This window comes from Drosophila subpulchrella, chromosome 2L (genome assembly GCF_014743375.2).
Source record: "Drosophila subpulchrella strain 33 F10 #4 breed RU33 chromosome 2L, RU_Dsub_v1.1 Primary Assembly, whole genome shotgun sequence".
Lineage (NCBI taxonomy): Eukaryota > Metazoa > Arthropoda > Insecta > Diptera > Drosophilidae > Drosophila > Drosophila subpulchrella.
In genome coordinates this window covers 13717188-13731635 of record NC_050610.1, presented here as the reverse complement: position 1 = coordinate 13731635, position 14448 = coordinate 13717188, and the positions used below count along the sequence as shown (strand labels likewise).

At 39.8% G+C, this 14448-nt stretch overlaps 4 protein-coding genes across 4 annotated transcripts; 3 read left to right on the top strand and 1 right to left on the bottom strand.

Moving 5' to 3' along the window:
• The first annotated feature begins 374 nt into the window (after positions 1–374).
• On the top strand, positions 375–1611 carry LOC119547893 (putative gustatory receptor 22a). Its single transcript, XM_037854930.1, has 2 exons — positions 375–1395; positions 1448–1611. Exons 1-2 carry the CDS (start codon positions 375–377, stop codon positions 1609–1611), a joined length of 1185 nt encoding a protein of 394 aa, XP_037710858.1.
• Positions 1612–3442: 1831 nt separating this feature from the next.
• LOC119547896 (putative gustatory receptor 22b) lies at positions 3443–4656 on the top strand. The gene is made up of 2 exons (XM_037854932.1): positions 3443–4447; positions 4504–4656. Exons 1-2 carry the CDS (start codon positions 3443–3445, stop codon positions 4654–4656), a joined length of 1158 nt encoding a protein of 385 aa, XP_037710860.1.
• A 188-nt stretch (positions 4657–4844) lies between these two features.
• LOC119547897 (putative gustatory receptor 22d) lies at positions 4845–6031 on the top strand. Its single transcript, XM_037854933.1, is given in 5 exon segments — positions 4845–4943; positions 4946–5256; positions 5258–5763; positions 5766–5821; positions 5879–6031. Coding segments are annotated over 5 exon segments (1125 nt in total).
• A 4644-nt stretch (positions 6032–10675) lies between these two features.
• LOC119547894 (gustatory receptor for bitter taste 22e) lies at positions 10676–11903 on the bottom strand. Its single transcript, XM_037854931.1, has 2 exons — positions 10887–11903; positions 10676–10828 (listed from the first exon to the last, which is right to left on the bottom strand). Exons 1-2 carry the CDS (start codon positions 11901–11903, stop codon positions 10676–10678), a joined length of 1170 nt encoding a protein of 389 aa, XP_037710859.1.
• Positions 11904–14448: the final 2545 nt, after the last annotated feature.

The window sequence follows — 14448 nt, the reverse complement described above, 5'->3', positions numbered from 1 at the left end:
CCAATGGGGAACAGTAAAAAGAGGATGTCCGGTTAGCAAAATGTCGAACAGGAATTCATCGATGACGATTCGCCAGTTATACATTTTCCCCAGCTATAATTCACTCAGTCGTAGCTTAATTTAATTTAATTAAATTCTAAATGCCTGAAAATGCTCTAGTAAGTCTACAGATATATCGTATTGAATGTTATTAATGTTTCCTACTGTTCACCCCTAGAGAGGCAAAGTCCCAATCCCTTAGCCAATAGTTTCGAATAATTAATTAGCTTATCTGGTTGACCATCCATTCCCTATCAAGCCTTCGCCCTCCAATGTTCCTTTGGCTCCGATGGGTAATTTCCGTTTCACAAATTACTCCCAGTCGAACTTCAGAAATGTTACAACCAAAACGCGTCCATCGCACTCGCCAGCGGTTGGCCCATTTCACCCTGAAGGCAACGTTGTACGTATCCTGGGTCCTCGGACTATTTCCATTCACATTTGACTCCAGGAAAAGGAAACTGCATCGATCGAAGTGGCTTATGGCATATGGCTTGGTTTTGAACATAAGTCTGATGGTTTTGGCCTTACTGCCATCCACTGATGATCACAATTCTGTTAAAGTTGAAGTCTATGAGCGTAATCCCTTGGTAAAAGAGGTCGAGGAACTCGTGGAGGTTATAAGCTTAATAACCACGATCATAACCCATTGGCGAATCTTCTGGAATTCAAAGGAATTACTTGCTGCTCTGAATGAACTCCTGATGCTAGAGGACCGTCACTTTAGCAAGCTCATCCTAGGCGAATGTCGTCAGTTCGATAGGTATGTGATCGAAAAGGGTCTGGTGGTAATCATGGAGATTGGTTCCTCTTTGGTGATTTACTTTGGAATACCGGATAGCAAGGCTGTTTTTCATGAGGCAGTGTGCATCTACATTGTTCAGCTGGAAGTTCTCATGGTGATAATGCACTTTCACCTGGCAGTGATATATATTTATCGATTTGTGTGGATTATCAATGGACAACTCTTGGATATGGCCAGTAAGCTGCAGAGAGGTGAAATTGTGGATCCTGAGCGAATCCAAAAGCTCCTCTGGCTTTATGGTCGCCTTTTGGATATAAACTCCCGCCTGGCCGCCATTTACGACATCCAGGTTACATTTTTTATGGCCACCCTGTTGTCGGCCAACATTATTGTGGGTCATGTCCTGGTCATCTGTTGGATCAACATCAAAAGATTCTCGCTGGTAGTGATGATTCTGCTTTTTCCTCAAGCCCTCATCATCAACTTTTGGGATCTTTGGCTGGGAATCGCCTCTTGTGATTTGGCCGAGAGTACGGGCAGAAAAACCTCCATGATCTTGAAGTTGTTTAACGACATTGAAGGTATGGACAAGGAACTAGAGCAAAGAGTAAGTGGTTATATCTTACAGTGTTATATTTTAATCTTTTATTATCCCTCAGATAGCTGAGTTCACATTTTTCTGCAGTCACCGTAGGCTGAGAATTCGCCACCTTGGTTTATTCGACATTAACTACGAGATGGGCTTCCACATGATTATCACCAACATTTTATATGTACATTTCTTGGTGCAATTCGATTACATGAATTTAAAATTCAAATCAGATTGATTGAGTCCAAGAATTGACATAACTTAATTTTTAACAAAATAACGAATATTTTCTTTTTATGGATATTAAAGAAACCTTAATTAAAATTTCGTTTTCATTTCATTTTAAAAATTATTAACTTGACTTTTGGCAGAACAATAATACTTATTCACTCTTACAAATTATTGTTGGTACCCCATTTTGTAAGTATATTTCCGACATTATTGTTTGGTTTGAAATCGATATTTCATCAGCTTATTAATTACTCTAAAAGGGTTTATGTAGATGGTTAACTACATTGTCTATCAGCACTTCATTTAGTGACTTATTAGTTTGTATGCATTTGTTTACATTTGCTCAATTGATTTCACCATTTTGCTTTTCACTCGGAGTTGGAAATGTCGGGTTTACGTCGCGAATTTTTTCGCCGTTTGGCTTGGTTAATCTTGAAGGCAGTTCTATATGGATCCGTACTATTTGGACTTTTACCCTTCACTTTAGTTTCACCAAAATTTCAATTAAAGCGGTCTCGTTGGCTGCTGTTCTATGGCATAGCAGTGAATTGTTTTCTCCTGGGCGTGATGGTTTATTACGAAAGTCAGAGAAAGTCCCTGGAGGCCCTTGAACAAAGTCCAGTCCTGAACATGATATACGAGCTCACTGGAATAATGGACATCTTCTCAACTGTCGTGATGTATTTTATGAATTTTTGGGGAAGCAAGAAAGTTCAGGAGATTGCCAATGAACTTTTAACTCTTGAGTACCAGGACTTTGATGGTCTGATGGAATGTAATTGCCCAAAATTTAACCGCTATGTAATACAAAAGTTTATAACTTTGATGGGGCAATTAGTATCCCTGTTGATATTGAATTACGGAATGCCTGGAAATAGACCATCCACAATCCAAATAATCACCACTTTCTTGATACAGGTGGGCATGAGTCTTATCAGCATACAATATTATGCTATAGTCCTTTTCATCTATCGCTATGTTTGGACAATCAATGGTCAACTCGAAGAACTAGCCGAACAACTAAATAAAAATCCCTTGACAAACTCCTCAAGAATTCGGGTACTTCTCTCGTTGTACCAACGGCTTTTGATGCTAAGTAAAAAACTAGTAGCGACCTACGAGTTACAGATGACTATGACGTTAACAGTTGGCTTAGCAGGAAATATTGTGATCATATATTTCCTTATTGTGTTTGGAACCAGCATGGATAGAACTTTTATGGTTCTCTCGTACTGTGTGCTAATAAATATTTGGGACTTTTGGTTGAACATAGTTGTATGCGAACTCACGGAGGAAGCTGGTAGAAAAACCTCAACTGTCCTGAAACGTTTTACTGATCTTAAGCAAAATGATGTCGAACTAGAGAGAAGTGTATGTATTTAGAGTAATGCTCTTTAAATAAATAATTAATTATTTTTTCAGCAGTTAAATGAATTCGCCTGGCTGGGAAGTCACCGAAAATTCCGATTCCAGATGTGCGGCTTTTTTTCGATAAATTATGAGATGGGTTTTCAAATGATCACAACCAATTTTCTATATTTGATTTATTTAGTTCAGTTTGATTATATGAACTTGTAAAAGCTTTTTATAAATTAAAACAATTTTTTTATTTTTGGATTTCTAGAAATCCAAATCTGTATTTTAAGCTCTAATGCTGTATACTACCGACATGCCTTGTTCGCCCCAAATCGATATATCATCGCTGTATTAATAAGGCTAATAGCGATTATATAGATTGTTAGCTTTGACAGCCATCAGTACTTCGTTTAGTGACTCTCCCACACTTTTTCCAGCATTTTCTTACAATTAACTAATTCATTTCCCTTTCGTGTTCGGAAATGTTTGGTTCACGACGCGAATTTCGCCCTTATTTGGCAAGTCTCATCCTTAAGACAGTTTTATATGGATCTTGGCTACTTGGTTTATTTCCCTTCACTTTTGACTCCGGAAGACGTCAACTAAGGCGCTCTCGATGGCTTATTTGCTATGGCTTGATCATGAATTATTTCCTTATGTTTCTCATGGTAATTATTGGAACTCAACGTCAGAAATTAAAGAAACTAGAAGTCTTCGAGCGAAATCCTGTGCTGGAGAGCATAAACATTGTAACTGCACTGATGAGCATTATTTCAGCTGTTGTGATACATTTTATGAATTTTTGGAAAAGCAAGAAAGTGCACAGAATTTTCAACGAACTGTTATACCTGGAGCATCAAGAATTTAAGGAGCTAAACAAAACCAGTTGTCAAACATTTAACTGTTTTGTGATTCAAAAATGTTTGACTGTAATGGGTCAGCTTATAAGTTTCTTGACGATCAACTACGGAATGCCTGGAAACGAACCCCATTTGTTGTTGGTTCTCCTAAGCTGTGTTTTGCAAGTATCCCTGAATTTAAACATCATGCACTATTATGTCGGAATCTTGTTAATCTTTCGTTATGTATGGATGATTAACGAACAACTTAAGGAACTAGTGAATCGAATGAAACTCAATCCCACTACAAAATCATCTAGGATTAAAAGACTTCTCTCCTTGTACAAACGTCTTTTGGAGCTAAATAAGAAATTAATAGCAGCCTACGAACTCCATATGATCCTAATTCTAACATCTTGGTTAGCTGGCAATATTGTGGTCATCTATTTCTTAATAGTGTATGGAATAAGTATGCGTAAATACTCGTTCTTTTTGATAGCATTTCCGCAGTCTTTGCTCATAAATAGTTGGGACTTCTGGTTGACTATTACCATATGCAATCTCACAGAAAAAGCTGGTCAAAAAACCTCAACCCTTCTGAAACTTTTTACTGATCTTGATTATAAGGATGATCAGCTGGAAAGAAGTGTGAGTACTTATATTGGAAGGTATTGTTATATATAATTTATTACTATTTCTAACAGGTGAATGAGTTCGCATGGCTGTCCAGTCATCGCAAGTTCCAATTTAAACTGTGTGGACTTTTTTCTGTAAACTACAAAATGGGTTTCCACATGATCATAAACAGTATTTTATATTTGCTTTATTTAGTTCAGTTTGATTATATGAACTTGTAAGAAAAACGTTTTAGTTTAGAAAATATCCTAATGATTAAATTAGGTAAACTTTAATATTTTTGGTGAAAAAATGTTTGTTGAGTCAACAGACCGCTGTATCTTATTATTTACTGTAAATTAATGACGTTAACATTAATCGATTTCAATTACTTGAGGGTGATTGGTATTAGTTGGTCAGTCGTTTAGCAATGTTCCGAGCTCGTAGTGGTTTTAGACAAAAGTTGGTATACATTATCCCAAATTCCATTTTATACAGCTCCTGGCTGCTTGGATTATTTCCATTTTCCATAAGTATGAACGGAAGCAGAGGAGATTGCTTCGCTCAAAGTGGTTAATCCTTTACGGATTTCAACTGAGTTTTGGTATGCTTTTCCTGATAGTAAAACAGAACGGAGAGAGCCAGGAAAACGTGGTCTTTCCTAGAAATTTTGTGCTGCATCAAATTAGTTTGCTATTGGGAATACTCGGAGTGTTGACCATCTGTACGATGCATTTGCGAACCTTCTGGAGGAGCAGGAATCTGGAGGGGATTTACAACGAGTGGATGCTTCTTGATGTCAAGTTCTTTTGCCCTGGTGCCGTGGAGTGTCCCACATTCGATAGTTATCCATAAGGGTTTCCTAATAGTCGTAGGACTGCATTCCACATGGATTGTGCACTTTGGAGTACCGGATCAAAAACTGCCCATTAAAGATCTTTTGGTCATTATGTTGGTCAAACTGGGAACCTTTCTCCTGGCCATACATTTTCATTTTGCTGCCGCCTTCATCTACCGTTTTGTATGGCTTATAAATAGAGAACTTCTGGCCTTGGTAAACTCTTTGGGGAAGAACCGCCAGGGTATCTCCTCCAGAGTTCGTTTACTCCTGAGAGTCTACGAAAAATTTGTGAGTCTTTATGGAGGACTAACAGAGTGCTACGACTATCAGACGTCCCTAATGATGATAGCCTTCCTGGCTGCCAACATCAATGTTTGTTTCTATATGATCTTGTTTAGGATCGGTATGAGCAATATGCTGTTCATGTTTCCTTAGGCACTGGTCAACAATTTTTTCGATTTTTGGCTGACTATTGCAATTTGTAATTTGGTCGAATGCACTGGAAGAAACGCTTCCTGAAGTTATTTAATAATATTAAGAATATGGATAAAGAGCTCGAAAGAAGTGTGAGTTTGGGAACTAACCTAAAAAACCAACTATAAAATTTATAAATTATCTTGCAGATCTCTGAATTTTCCTTATATTGCAGCCATTGGAGATTGAAATTCCCTCACTGTGGGTTATTCCACCTTAATCGGGAGATGGGTTTCCAAATGCTGGTCACAAGCGTTTTGTACTTGCTTTTCCTGGTGCAATTTGACTTTATGAACTTGTGATTCCCCAGGCTTTCAATTAGTCGGGATTTCCCTTCAAAGCTGTCACTTAGTTTGTCAGACAGACATGAGATGCAATATTAAGCAGGTGACATCATGGCAATAAAGCCTGAATCACTTTCCCTACAAGTTGTTGATGTCGAGTGAACCAAGTGAATGACTTGCAGTTGGGAAATGTGAGGGAAATCGGAACAGGGCCGCAGGGCATAAGCTGCAGCAATAAAAGCCAAACTCCTTTGCCATTCTCTCTGTCTTAAACGAGGCTATGCAAAAAGCCAAAAGTAAAGCCCACAGAAAATCACACAAGTGAAAAGCGTCTGGAAAATGGAGTGGCTGTAAAAAGAAGTGCAATTAAGGCCAGCAAATGAACGGGTTTTGTCCTTTGCAGCTGGCTAAAAATGCAGGGATTCCCCTATTACTATTCTCTACAAACAATGGAGCTTGCTTTCAGGAGCAGTTTGGGAGACTACTAACTTTTGTTCACCCTCATATTTATGTAGAATAATAGGGCTATTGGGGGGTGCCACACAAAACACTAGGGTTTGAAATCACTTAAATGCCATTTAGGTATCTAAAAGTATGCATCACTATATTTTAAGCTCAGAAGGATGACTATACTTTAATTACTGCATACTTTTAGACACCTAAAAATAAATTAAAAAATGATTGCAAACCAAAGATAAGGCAATTTATATTCCGTATTTACGGCATACTTTTAGACACCTATAATAAAATTAAAAAGAGATTGAAACACCCAAAATAATTCAATTTGGTTGGAGTATTTTAAATAAAATTTTTCTAAAATGTATAAATAAAATAAAAATTCAATTTTAATGCCATTAAAGCTAAGATGACTTCTGACTTACATGGTTTATTAAACTTATCTTGGCAAGCATCTGAACTTGATTTATGCCTGTACTACCACACATTTTATCTATTATTCGTTTGTTCAGATATCGGCAACATTTAGGCCAGAAAACTACAACTGACAGGCAACAATTAGGCCGACAATGTGGGGCTGGGGAAAAAGTCAGACAAAGGATGCCCACACACTGGGGCCTTCGTCCTTGGCATCCTCGGCATCCTTGGCTGTCAGGAGCAGATACAGGCCTCCGGTCCTTTTTCGTCCGCGCCGAGGGAGAGCCCCATTATCTTCGATTATCGAGAGCACAAAGCCAGCAGCGATAACAGGGCCCACAGCAGCCACACTCGACACAATCGCGCAAATTGATTTTTATTATCCTGTGCCGGGGACTCCCCTCCTTCAGCACGGCATCCTCGAGCTTCTGGCAAATTTCCTGCTCATCTGCACGTTGGCCAAACAAATATAAACTCGAGTGTACACAAGCATTTGATTTATTGCCCTCGCCCAGGACATCCGCCAATTGTTTGGGCCACGTGGCGGCCCCCGGATCCTTGGGATCCTTTGTTTACACAATAAAATTCCAGCAGTGAAGTCAGCATTAGGTCAACATGCTTGCCATTGGGGCGACTCGTCAACGTTTACGGATAATTCGATTCGCTCATCTCGATTTGTGCCAGCTTTCAATATATTTTTATTAAAACGACAGCATCTGGTTATCGCCACTGCCTGTGCTGAGTGAAGCAAATTTTCACCATTTTCACGGAGGCAGAAAAATTCATAAAAATATTTCCGTTTTATGATGATTCGCCCTGTCAGCAGAAATAGGCTCAAAATGGATTTCCTTTATAGTGATAGGTTCGGTTATCTCGCCCTTATTTTTGTCTCCATTATGATATCATATTGTTTATGGTACTGGTTTTTATGTACTGCAATAACACAAAGAGTCGGAAATGGAAACATTGGTCCAAATAAAAAAAAATCCTTTTAAATTCCTTGTAAATTACTCAATTTCTTAGCTAAGTATTTATTATAACTATAGGGCTAATCAATTAAATTTCAAAATAATTCAAAGTTCCCATTCGTCTTTCTGTCAGCTTCTTCTGCTGTTTCCATTATCATTCCGGACTCCGTTCTCTCTCTTTTAATTAAAGTTTTGCCAAACAAAATGTTCTATAGCTACAATATTTAGTCAGACTTTCCACTAATTGCCCGGCTTTTCTCGGCTTCCTTCCATCGCATTTTCCTCCTTCCGCTAGTTTCATTTTAGCTGGAGACACAAATCGGCTTTGCTCGTCGCTGAATTGTTGTTTAAACTGCCAGCAACTTGCAGCAAATTGGCAATTATTTAATTTCGCAAACTTCTCTAAGCCAAAGTTTCGGCGAGAGCTGCTCCCCATCGATCGGCTTAAATAAATTGAGGGCTGGAGGCCAAAATTATAACGCATTGGCAAACTAATTAAGGCAGCCGACTCGAATCAATGGAACAATTGGCGGGTATTTATCGTAATTAGGAAAAGGGCTGAGGGTTGCCCCTTCATTAACTGCTTCCCTTGAAGTTCAAAGTCCCCTTCGGTTAACTCCCCACACACTCTATCAAATACATTCCCCAATTTGCGGCTGCTGGAAAACATATAAATTTAAATTAAAAATCTGCTGATAAACTTTGACCTTTCATTTTCAGCCTTCGGCAATCCTTTTGGGCCATTGAACGTCCTTTACCTCAGAGAAATGGAAAAAAAGTTTCGCCTTTCCCTAATTACAATAAATGGTCAGTCAGCTCAATTTCGTGGAAAGCCTGGCGGCAAATTTTAATTAATTTACTGAACAAGTTATAAATTGAGGTGAACTTGATGGCAGAACAGTGTAAAGGGTTGAAGGCAATTTTTATCTGGCTTAATAAAAGATGCGGAGTCCCTTTTACAAGCATGCTTTTTTGTAATATGCCTAAAGGTATTCAATAATTTTACGCCTGATACTTAGTCATTTGGATAATTTGAAAGCTATTACACACAATTTAATGTAGGTGCGCAATAAAATATATGTTCCTTACCCCTAGTGATTTTTATGTTCTCATAAAATAATGGCTGAACATATAAATATTCCGCCAGACAAAAACAGAATAAGAGCGGAAATTATCGACGAAATTTACGAGGCAGGCGATGGAACATTTTGGCGAACTAATGTGTCCATCAGGATTTTTATGGTGTAAACAAAGCAATGAACAATTTGCGCGCATTCCGGATAAAGCCAATAAATCAAATATATTGGCCAATGCGAAAGGGAGGAAATGTGGCCCGAAACTTTTTGCTGAGCCAAGTTGAATGGATATGGGAATCGGGTAAGTGGCCAAGGGAGAAAGTAGGGGCCAAGGACTCGGGATAATAAAAATCAATTTACGCACTTTTGCTGTGAGCGACGTGTCCTTTGTAGTTGTTTTTATAGCTGCTGCCCTGCTCCTGTCGATGCTGTGGATGTCCCCCCCCGGCATTGTCTTCCTCATCCTGACTTCTAATCGAGGCTAATGGCGGTGATTCCAGGGCTTAGAGTGGGGGGCAGTGGTGGGTGGATGGTCTTGGCCTGGCCTTGACAGCGGTTGGCCCCTGACAATAAGTGGCTAAGGGTCAGATTATCCGCAGCCTCAAGTGTTGATTTTTTAACAGGATTTCATCCCGGCCCTCAGCACTGTAATAGAAGCTTTACACAGGGACTTAATTTCACTCTACACTGATAGAAAAAGCACAGTAAATTCAATTTTTAACTTAACAATTTTATTTATTTAAAAGATGATTTTAATAAGAAATGTATTTTCATTTTATGACAATAAATATTTTAAGTAAATTTGACGAACATTGAATTGAATGCTTTCTAACTTGATTTAAGTACTATTAATTTAAATCGTGCATTTCTCTGGTCTAATTAAAATATTTACTAAGAAGTTATGAATTCAATGTGCAGATATTTACTTTTGCTATTGGTTTTTTATCAGTGTAGATAGGTTGTGTAGATAGTGTAGATAAGGTTACCTAAGCTTTTTGTGTATTTTTATGATGTTTTATAAACTTAAAGCTAGCATGGGAAGTTAATAGGAATTTTAAGAAGTGCTCTAATTTAAAAGATTAACCCCTTCTGCTTAAAACAAGAAATACACGCATTTATTTCAATGGAAACCCGCAACAAAAGCCAAACGCAGAGCACAATAAATCAGGAAAAACAAGCAGCCAGTGAGTACGGAAAGTGCGGAAACAGCTGGAAAATCGCAGTCAGGGAAATTAGCAGAGCACACCATGTGAATCACACAAGAGGCGAACAAAGAAAATGCACCAAAGCTGCTTTCGGCTTTTCTCTGTTTTCACTGCAGCCATTGTTCGCCGGAAAATCCAGCTGCATTCTTAGCCAGCCAAAAAATACAAAAACCCGTTCATTTGTTGGCCTTAATTGCGCCGCTTTTCACAGCTACTCCATTTCTCCGAATCCTTTTGGCTTTTGCATGGCACATTTCTCCCTTTATTGCTGCATTTTTTTCCTGCTGATGTCCTGCGGCCTGATGTTCCGTTCCCCCAGTTGAAAAGTCAACAAGGCTTTCACTTAGACACGTCTTCGTGTAAGCTCGGGGACACATCCCACTTGTTCTGGCATCCCCCTTTCAAAATCCCCCGACTTCTTGAGCCGTCACTTGTTAGTCCTTCGGGCTCCCCCCTTTCGAGAACCCTCGACTCCAGACGACACAAAGAAGTGCGAACCAATTAGAGGACACTTCCAGAGGCGCTTTTAATATGCTTTCTTCACAGGTTCCAAAAATCAAACTGAAGAAGGAACAGCAGGTACAGGAAACTGGTGATGGCCATGCGAAAACCCATCTCGTAGTTTACGTAGAACAGGCCACAATGGTGGAATCTCAGCCTGCGATGGCTGCAGAATAAGGCAAAGTCGGAGATCTATGGAATATACCTATTTACATATGTAAAATATTATTAAAAAGAAGGCTAAACTTACACTTCTCTCAAGTTTTTTATCCAGATGTTCGATATTATTGAATAACTTTAGAATGCTGGATGTTTGCCTTCCTGTTCTCTCCGCCAAATCACAGACTTCAATGTTGAGCCAAAAATCGAAAATATTAGTAACCACTGCTTGTAGAAATATGACTACATTAAAATCCAGCCCATTATTCAGGCTGATAGTGTAGATAATGAAGAAATAAATGGCTAAAATGTTGGCAATCAGAAAAGTGGCCATTACCAGAACCATTTGGTAATCATAGATGGAGGCCAACCGATTGCTGAGTTCCAAAAGATGATGGTACAAATTGAGCAGATTGTCTATCCTTTCAGACTCCACAGTTTCTCCGTTAGCAAGTTGGTTTACCAGTCTGAGAAGTTCCCTATTTACAGTCCACACATATCGGTAGATGAAAACCACTGCCAGATGAAATTGAGAGGCTGCCAGAAGGACTGCCGTCATCATGAAGCACAAACTGGTTAGTCCAATGAAAAACTGGATACTAAAATTCGGTGACATTCCCAGTTCCAAAACCAGCATCGATATAAGTTCCAAAACCACAGAGGCACCTTTGTACAGGACAAACCCATCGAAGCTGCGGCATTCCTCTGAAGAATAATGGCGAAAGTGGCGATATTGTAGATCCTGCAGTTCGTTCAGGATCTTTTCTATATGCCCACTCTTCCAGAATCCTCTTAGCAGCATCATGGACACCATCGAGAGGCACTGAAGGTCGTGGATGCCGTTAATCTGCTCGGCCAGTGCGTTCCTGTGGAACACCTCCATTTTCATCGGCGTCTCACTCTCCGTGTCATTTGTGACCACCAGCAGAATAAATCCGGCATTCAGGACAAGGCCATACGCAATTAACCACTTGGAACGATGCAATCTCCTCGTCCAGCTGTCGTAGGTGAAGGGAAACACGCCCAGGATCCATGAGCCATACAGGACGCCCTTCAATGTGAGGCCCGTCAACTTCTGGCGGAAGCCACTTCCGCTGGGGCGGAACATTCCGGCCGGAGAATCAACCTCGAATGGTCAGGAGTGTAATCCGCCGACGAGTGCCAGCTGCGATAAGGCTGGTTGGATGTAAAAATGTTTTCCGGCTTTAGTGTGGGAAATGCTGATGAAGGGATTACATGTACTGACCAACGGGCAGTACGCCTCGCCTGCACTGGAAAAAATCAACGAAACCAGTAAAACCATTTAATATTTTATAAGATAAGTAAATTATACTGTTGGGAAATACATATGATCAGTTAAAAAATTTTTAAATAGATACTTTTAAATATTCTTCCTTTTCATTATTATATTTACATTTCTTTTTTTTTCCCCAGAAATTGACGAGGTGTTTTCTGTGCATAACCTTGCCTTTCCTTAACCAGTGTACAGGCTTTTTATAGGCCAAACGAGCTCTTTGTGCTCATAATGCGAGCAACATTTGCCGCGATTAAATCATTTAATTAATTGGATGGACATGGAGTTGAAGTTCAGCTGAAGTTTTCCGCCCCCAATTTCCCCCCACTTATATAGTTGAATCATTTCTGTTGGCAGGAGGCTCGTGAAAAATTATTTCGAGAGGCCAAAAGGAAACCTGAAAACCAACTCGAGAGGAGCCCATCATTGCAATTCATCTGAAATCTGTGAAAAGCTTCGAGTGCGATAATATCCCCGGCATATTTCACTTCATATCTGGAGAGTTCTCCTGGAGATGGAAGAGGAGTACGAGTGTTTGAGTTGTGGGCTGAAATCCTCTCGAGAGGCCTGCTCGCACTGCTCCGGAAAATTGCCGAAGTTGTGCAAATGAAATTTCATTCAATTAGTGGGGCAGACGACAAGTTTGATGCCTGTATGAGCAGCTCAAATTGGAGTGGAGAATCCGAGAAAAGTGTGCGAATAATGGTTGATGTCCAGTCAGGCGTTTAAGTCATTGGGCCCAAATCGATGCTTGGACCTCAGATAAATTGGGCCTGATTCGTGTCAATAACTGAGTTATTTATTTCGAAGTGGCAGCCACCGTTTGGACACATTCCTCCCCAGAAACGCCAGTTTTTTTTAACTTTTCTCCATTGGCCGCAACTAACTTTCGAATGGTTAAACTTGTTTTCCCGATGCGACTGCAGGTTTTGACACTGTTGCAAAGTTAACGCTTTTCCAACTACCTTTCACTTTGGCAGTTATGTTAGCTGGAAAACTTTTAGCAGCTGTCACCTGAACTTCCATTATTTTCCCTTTTCATTACGGGTGTTTTTTGGCACTTTTTAAAGTTTGTTTCAGGCAGAATGCAAGTGACAATAGAGAAGTTTCACCCCTGGCCATTTTATAAGCTGATAAGAGTGCTTATTGCGAGTAATCCGAGAAGATGACTGAGTCCAAAATTAATCCCAGAGCAATCACATTTTAATTAATTGGAAAGCACATTTCCAACCACGTTACTTGTAAATGTTCAAGCATATTCATTCCATTATCAAACGCATTTTCGTAACAATTGAGAGCAGCTGAGCCACCTCGTCGGTTTGTCCTTTGTGGGTCCTTTGAGGACCTTCGCTACACAGCTTGCAATTAGAATTAGTTAGGCATTTCTCGACACAACTCTAGTTTGAATTTTTAATTGCTGACCACAGCAAACAGCCGGGGAGTAAATAGAGGGCAACAATGCCGAAGGACGAGGATCCTTTCAGGTGTTTGGACATCCTGCAGCTCATCCAATTTGCATTGCTAAACGAATTAGCTTTGTTGTCGTAAAGGAGAGCGACTTTAACCATTTGCAGTTCGAGCTTAATTAAACACAAAATGGTCCGCAATTGTGGACTGTCGTTTCCCTTGAATGAACTCCTCATCCTTTCGGATGGCTGTGAAAAACCGCAGAACGATTGCAGTTGGATGAGGAGGCAAGGACATCATTGTAGTGAAGGGTTACTGCAGATCCCCCTCTGAATTCTAGGACAGATACTTGTTTACCCGTCCATGCACCCCCTTTCTTCCGTGCTGACTAAACGCGAAGTTAAAGCATTAAAGGCTTCTGTTATCTTTCTTGGTTCAACTCATGACCTACCCACTCTCCCGGAAATGTGCGTGATTTCATTAAAAATAAGGCGCCAGGGAACAACACCTCCAAAGGCGAAAACGCAAAAAGTTATCCTACGTTACGCATACGCCACGTGAGCCGCCTTCGAGGCAGTCGCCTGCAATTAGGCAACGCCACTCGCATTTTTGGCCAACTGGCATAATTAGAGGCCTAAAGGATTCCCTTTGCCAAGTTCAAACGGAGCTTAAATATATCCCGCCAAAAGGGGCTTTCTAAAGTAAACAGGAAGGAGCAGTTGAAGAATAAACCAGAATGAGTTAATTAGACAAATTACATTAGGAGCGGTTGAGAGAGGATAAAAAGTGGAGGTGACGGGGTAGAATTCCTATTTTAACACGATTTTTTCTTCTATCTTTACCATCCAATTTCCCATTTTTCGTTTGGTTCGACGTTAGCTAAGTGATTCAGAGCTTATTATGCGCCATGACCCTGGAATTTATACATTTATTTGTAATGCCTTAAAACGAA

Bases quoted from the DNA above. Each gene is read 5' to 3' on its own strand.
- LOC119547893 (XM_037854930.1), top strand. From the start codon at position 375: ATGTTACAACCAAAACGCGTCCATCGCACTCGCCAGCGGTTGGCCCAT. The intron at 1,396-1,447 runs GTGGTTATATCT...TCCCTCAGATAG, and splicing joins GGAACTAGAGCAAAGAGTAA to CTGAGTTCACATTTTTCTGC.
- LOC119547896 (XM_037854932.1), top strand. From the start codon at position 3,443: ATGTTTGGTTCACGACGCGAATTTCGCCCTTATTTGGCAAGTCTCATC. The intron at 4,448-4,503 runs GTGAGTACTTAT...TATTTCTAACAG, and splicing joins ATGATCAGCTGGAAAGAAGT to GTGAATGAGTTCGCATGGCT.
- LOC119547894 (XM_037854931.1), bottom strand. From the start codon at position 11,903: ATGTTCCGCCCCAGCGGAAGTGGCTTCCGCCAGAAGTTGACGGGCCTC. The intron at 10,829-10,886 runs GTAAGTTTAGCC...TATATTCCATAG, and splicing joins ATAAAAAACTTGAGAGAAGT to ATCTCCGACTTTGCCTTATT.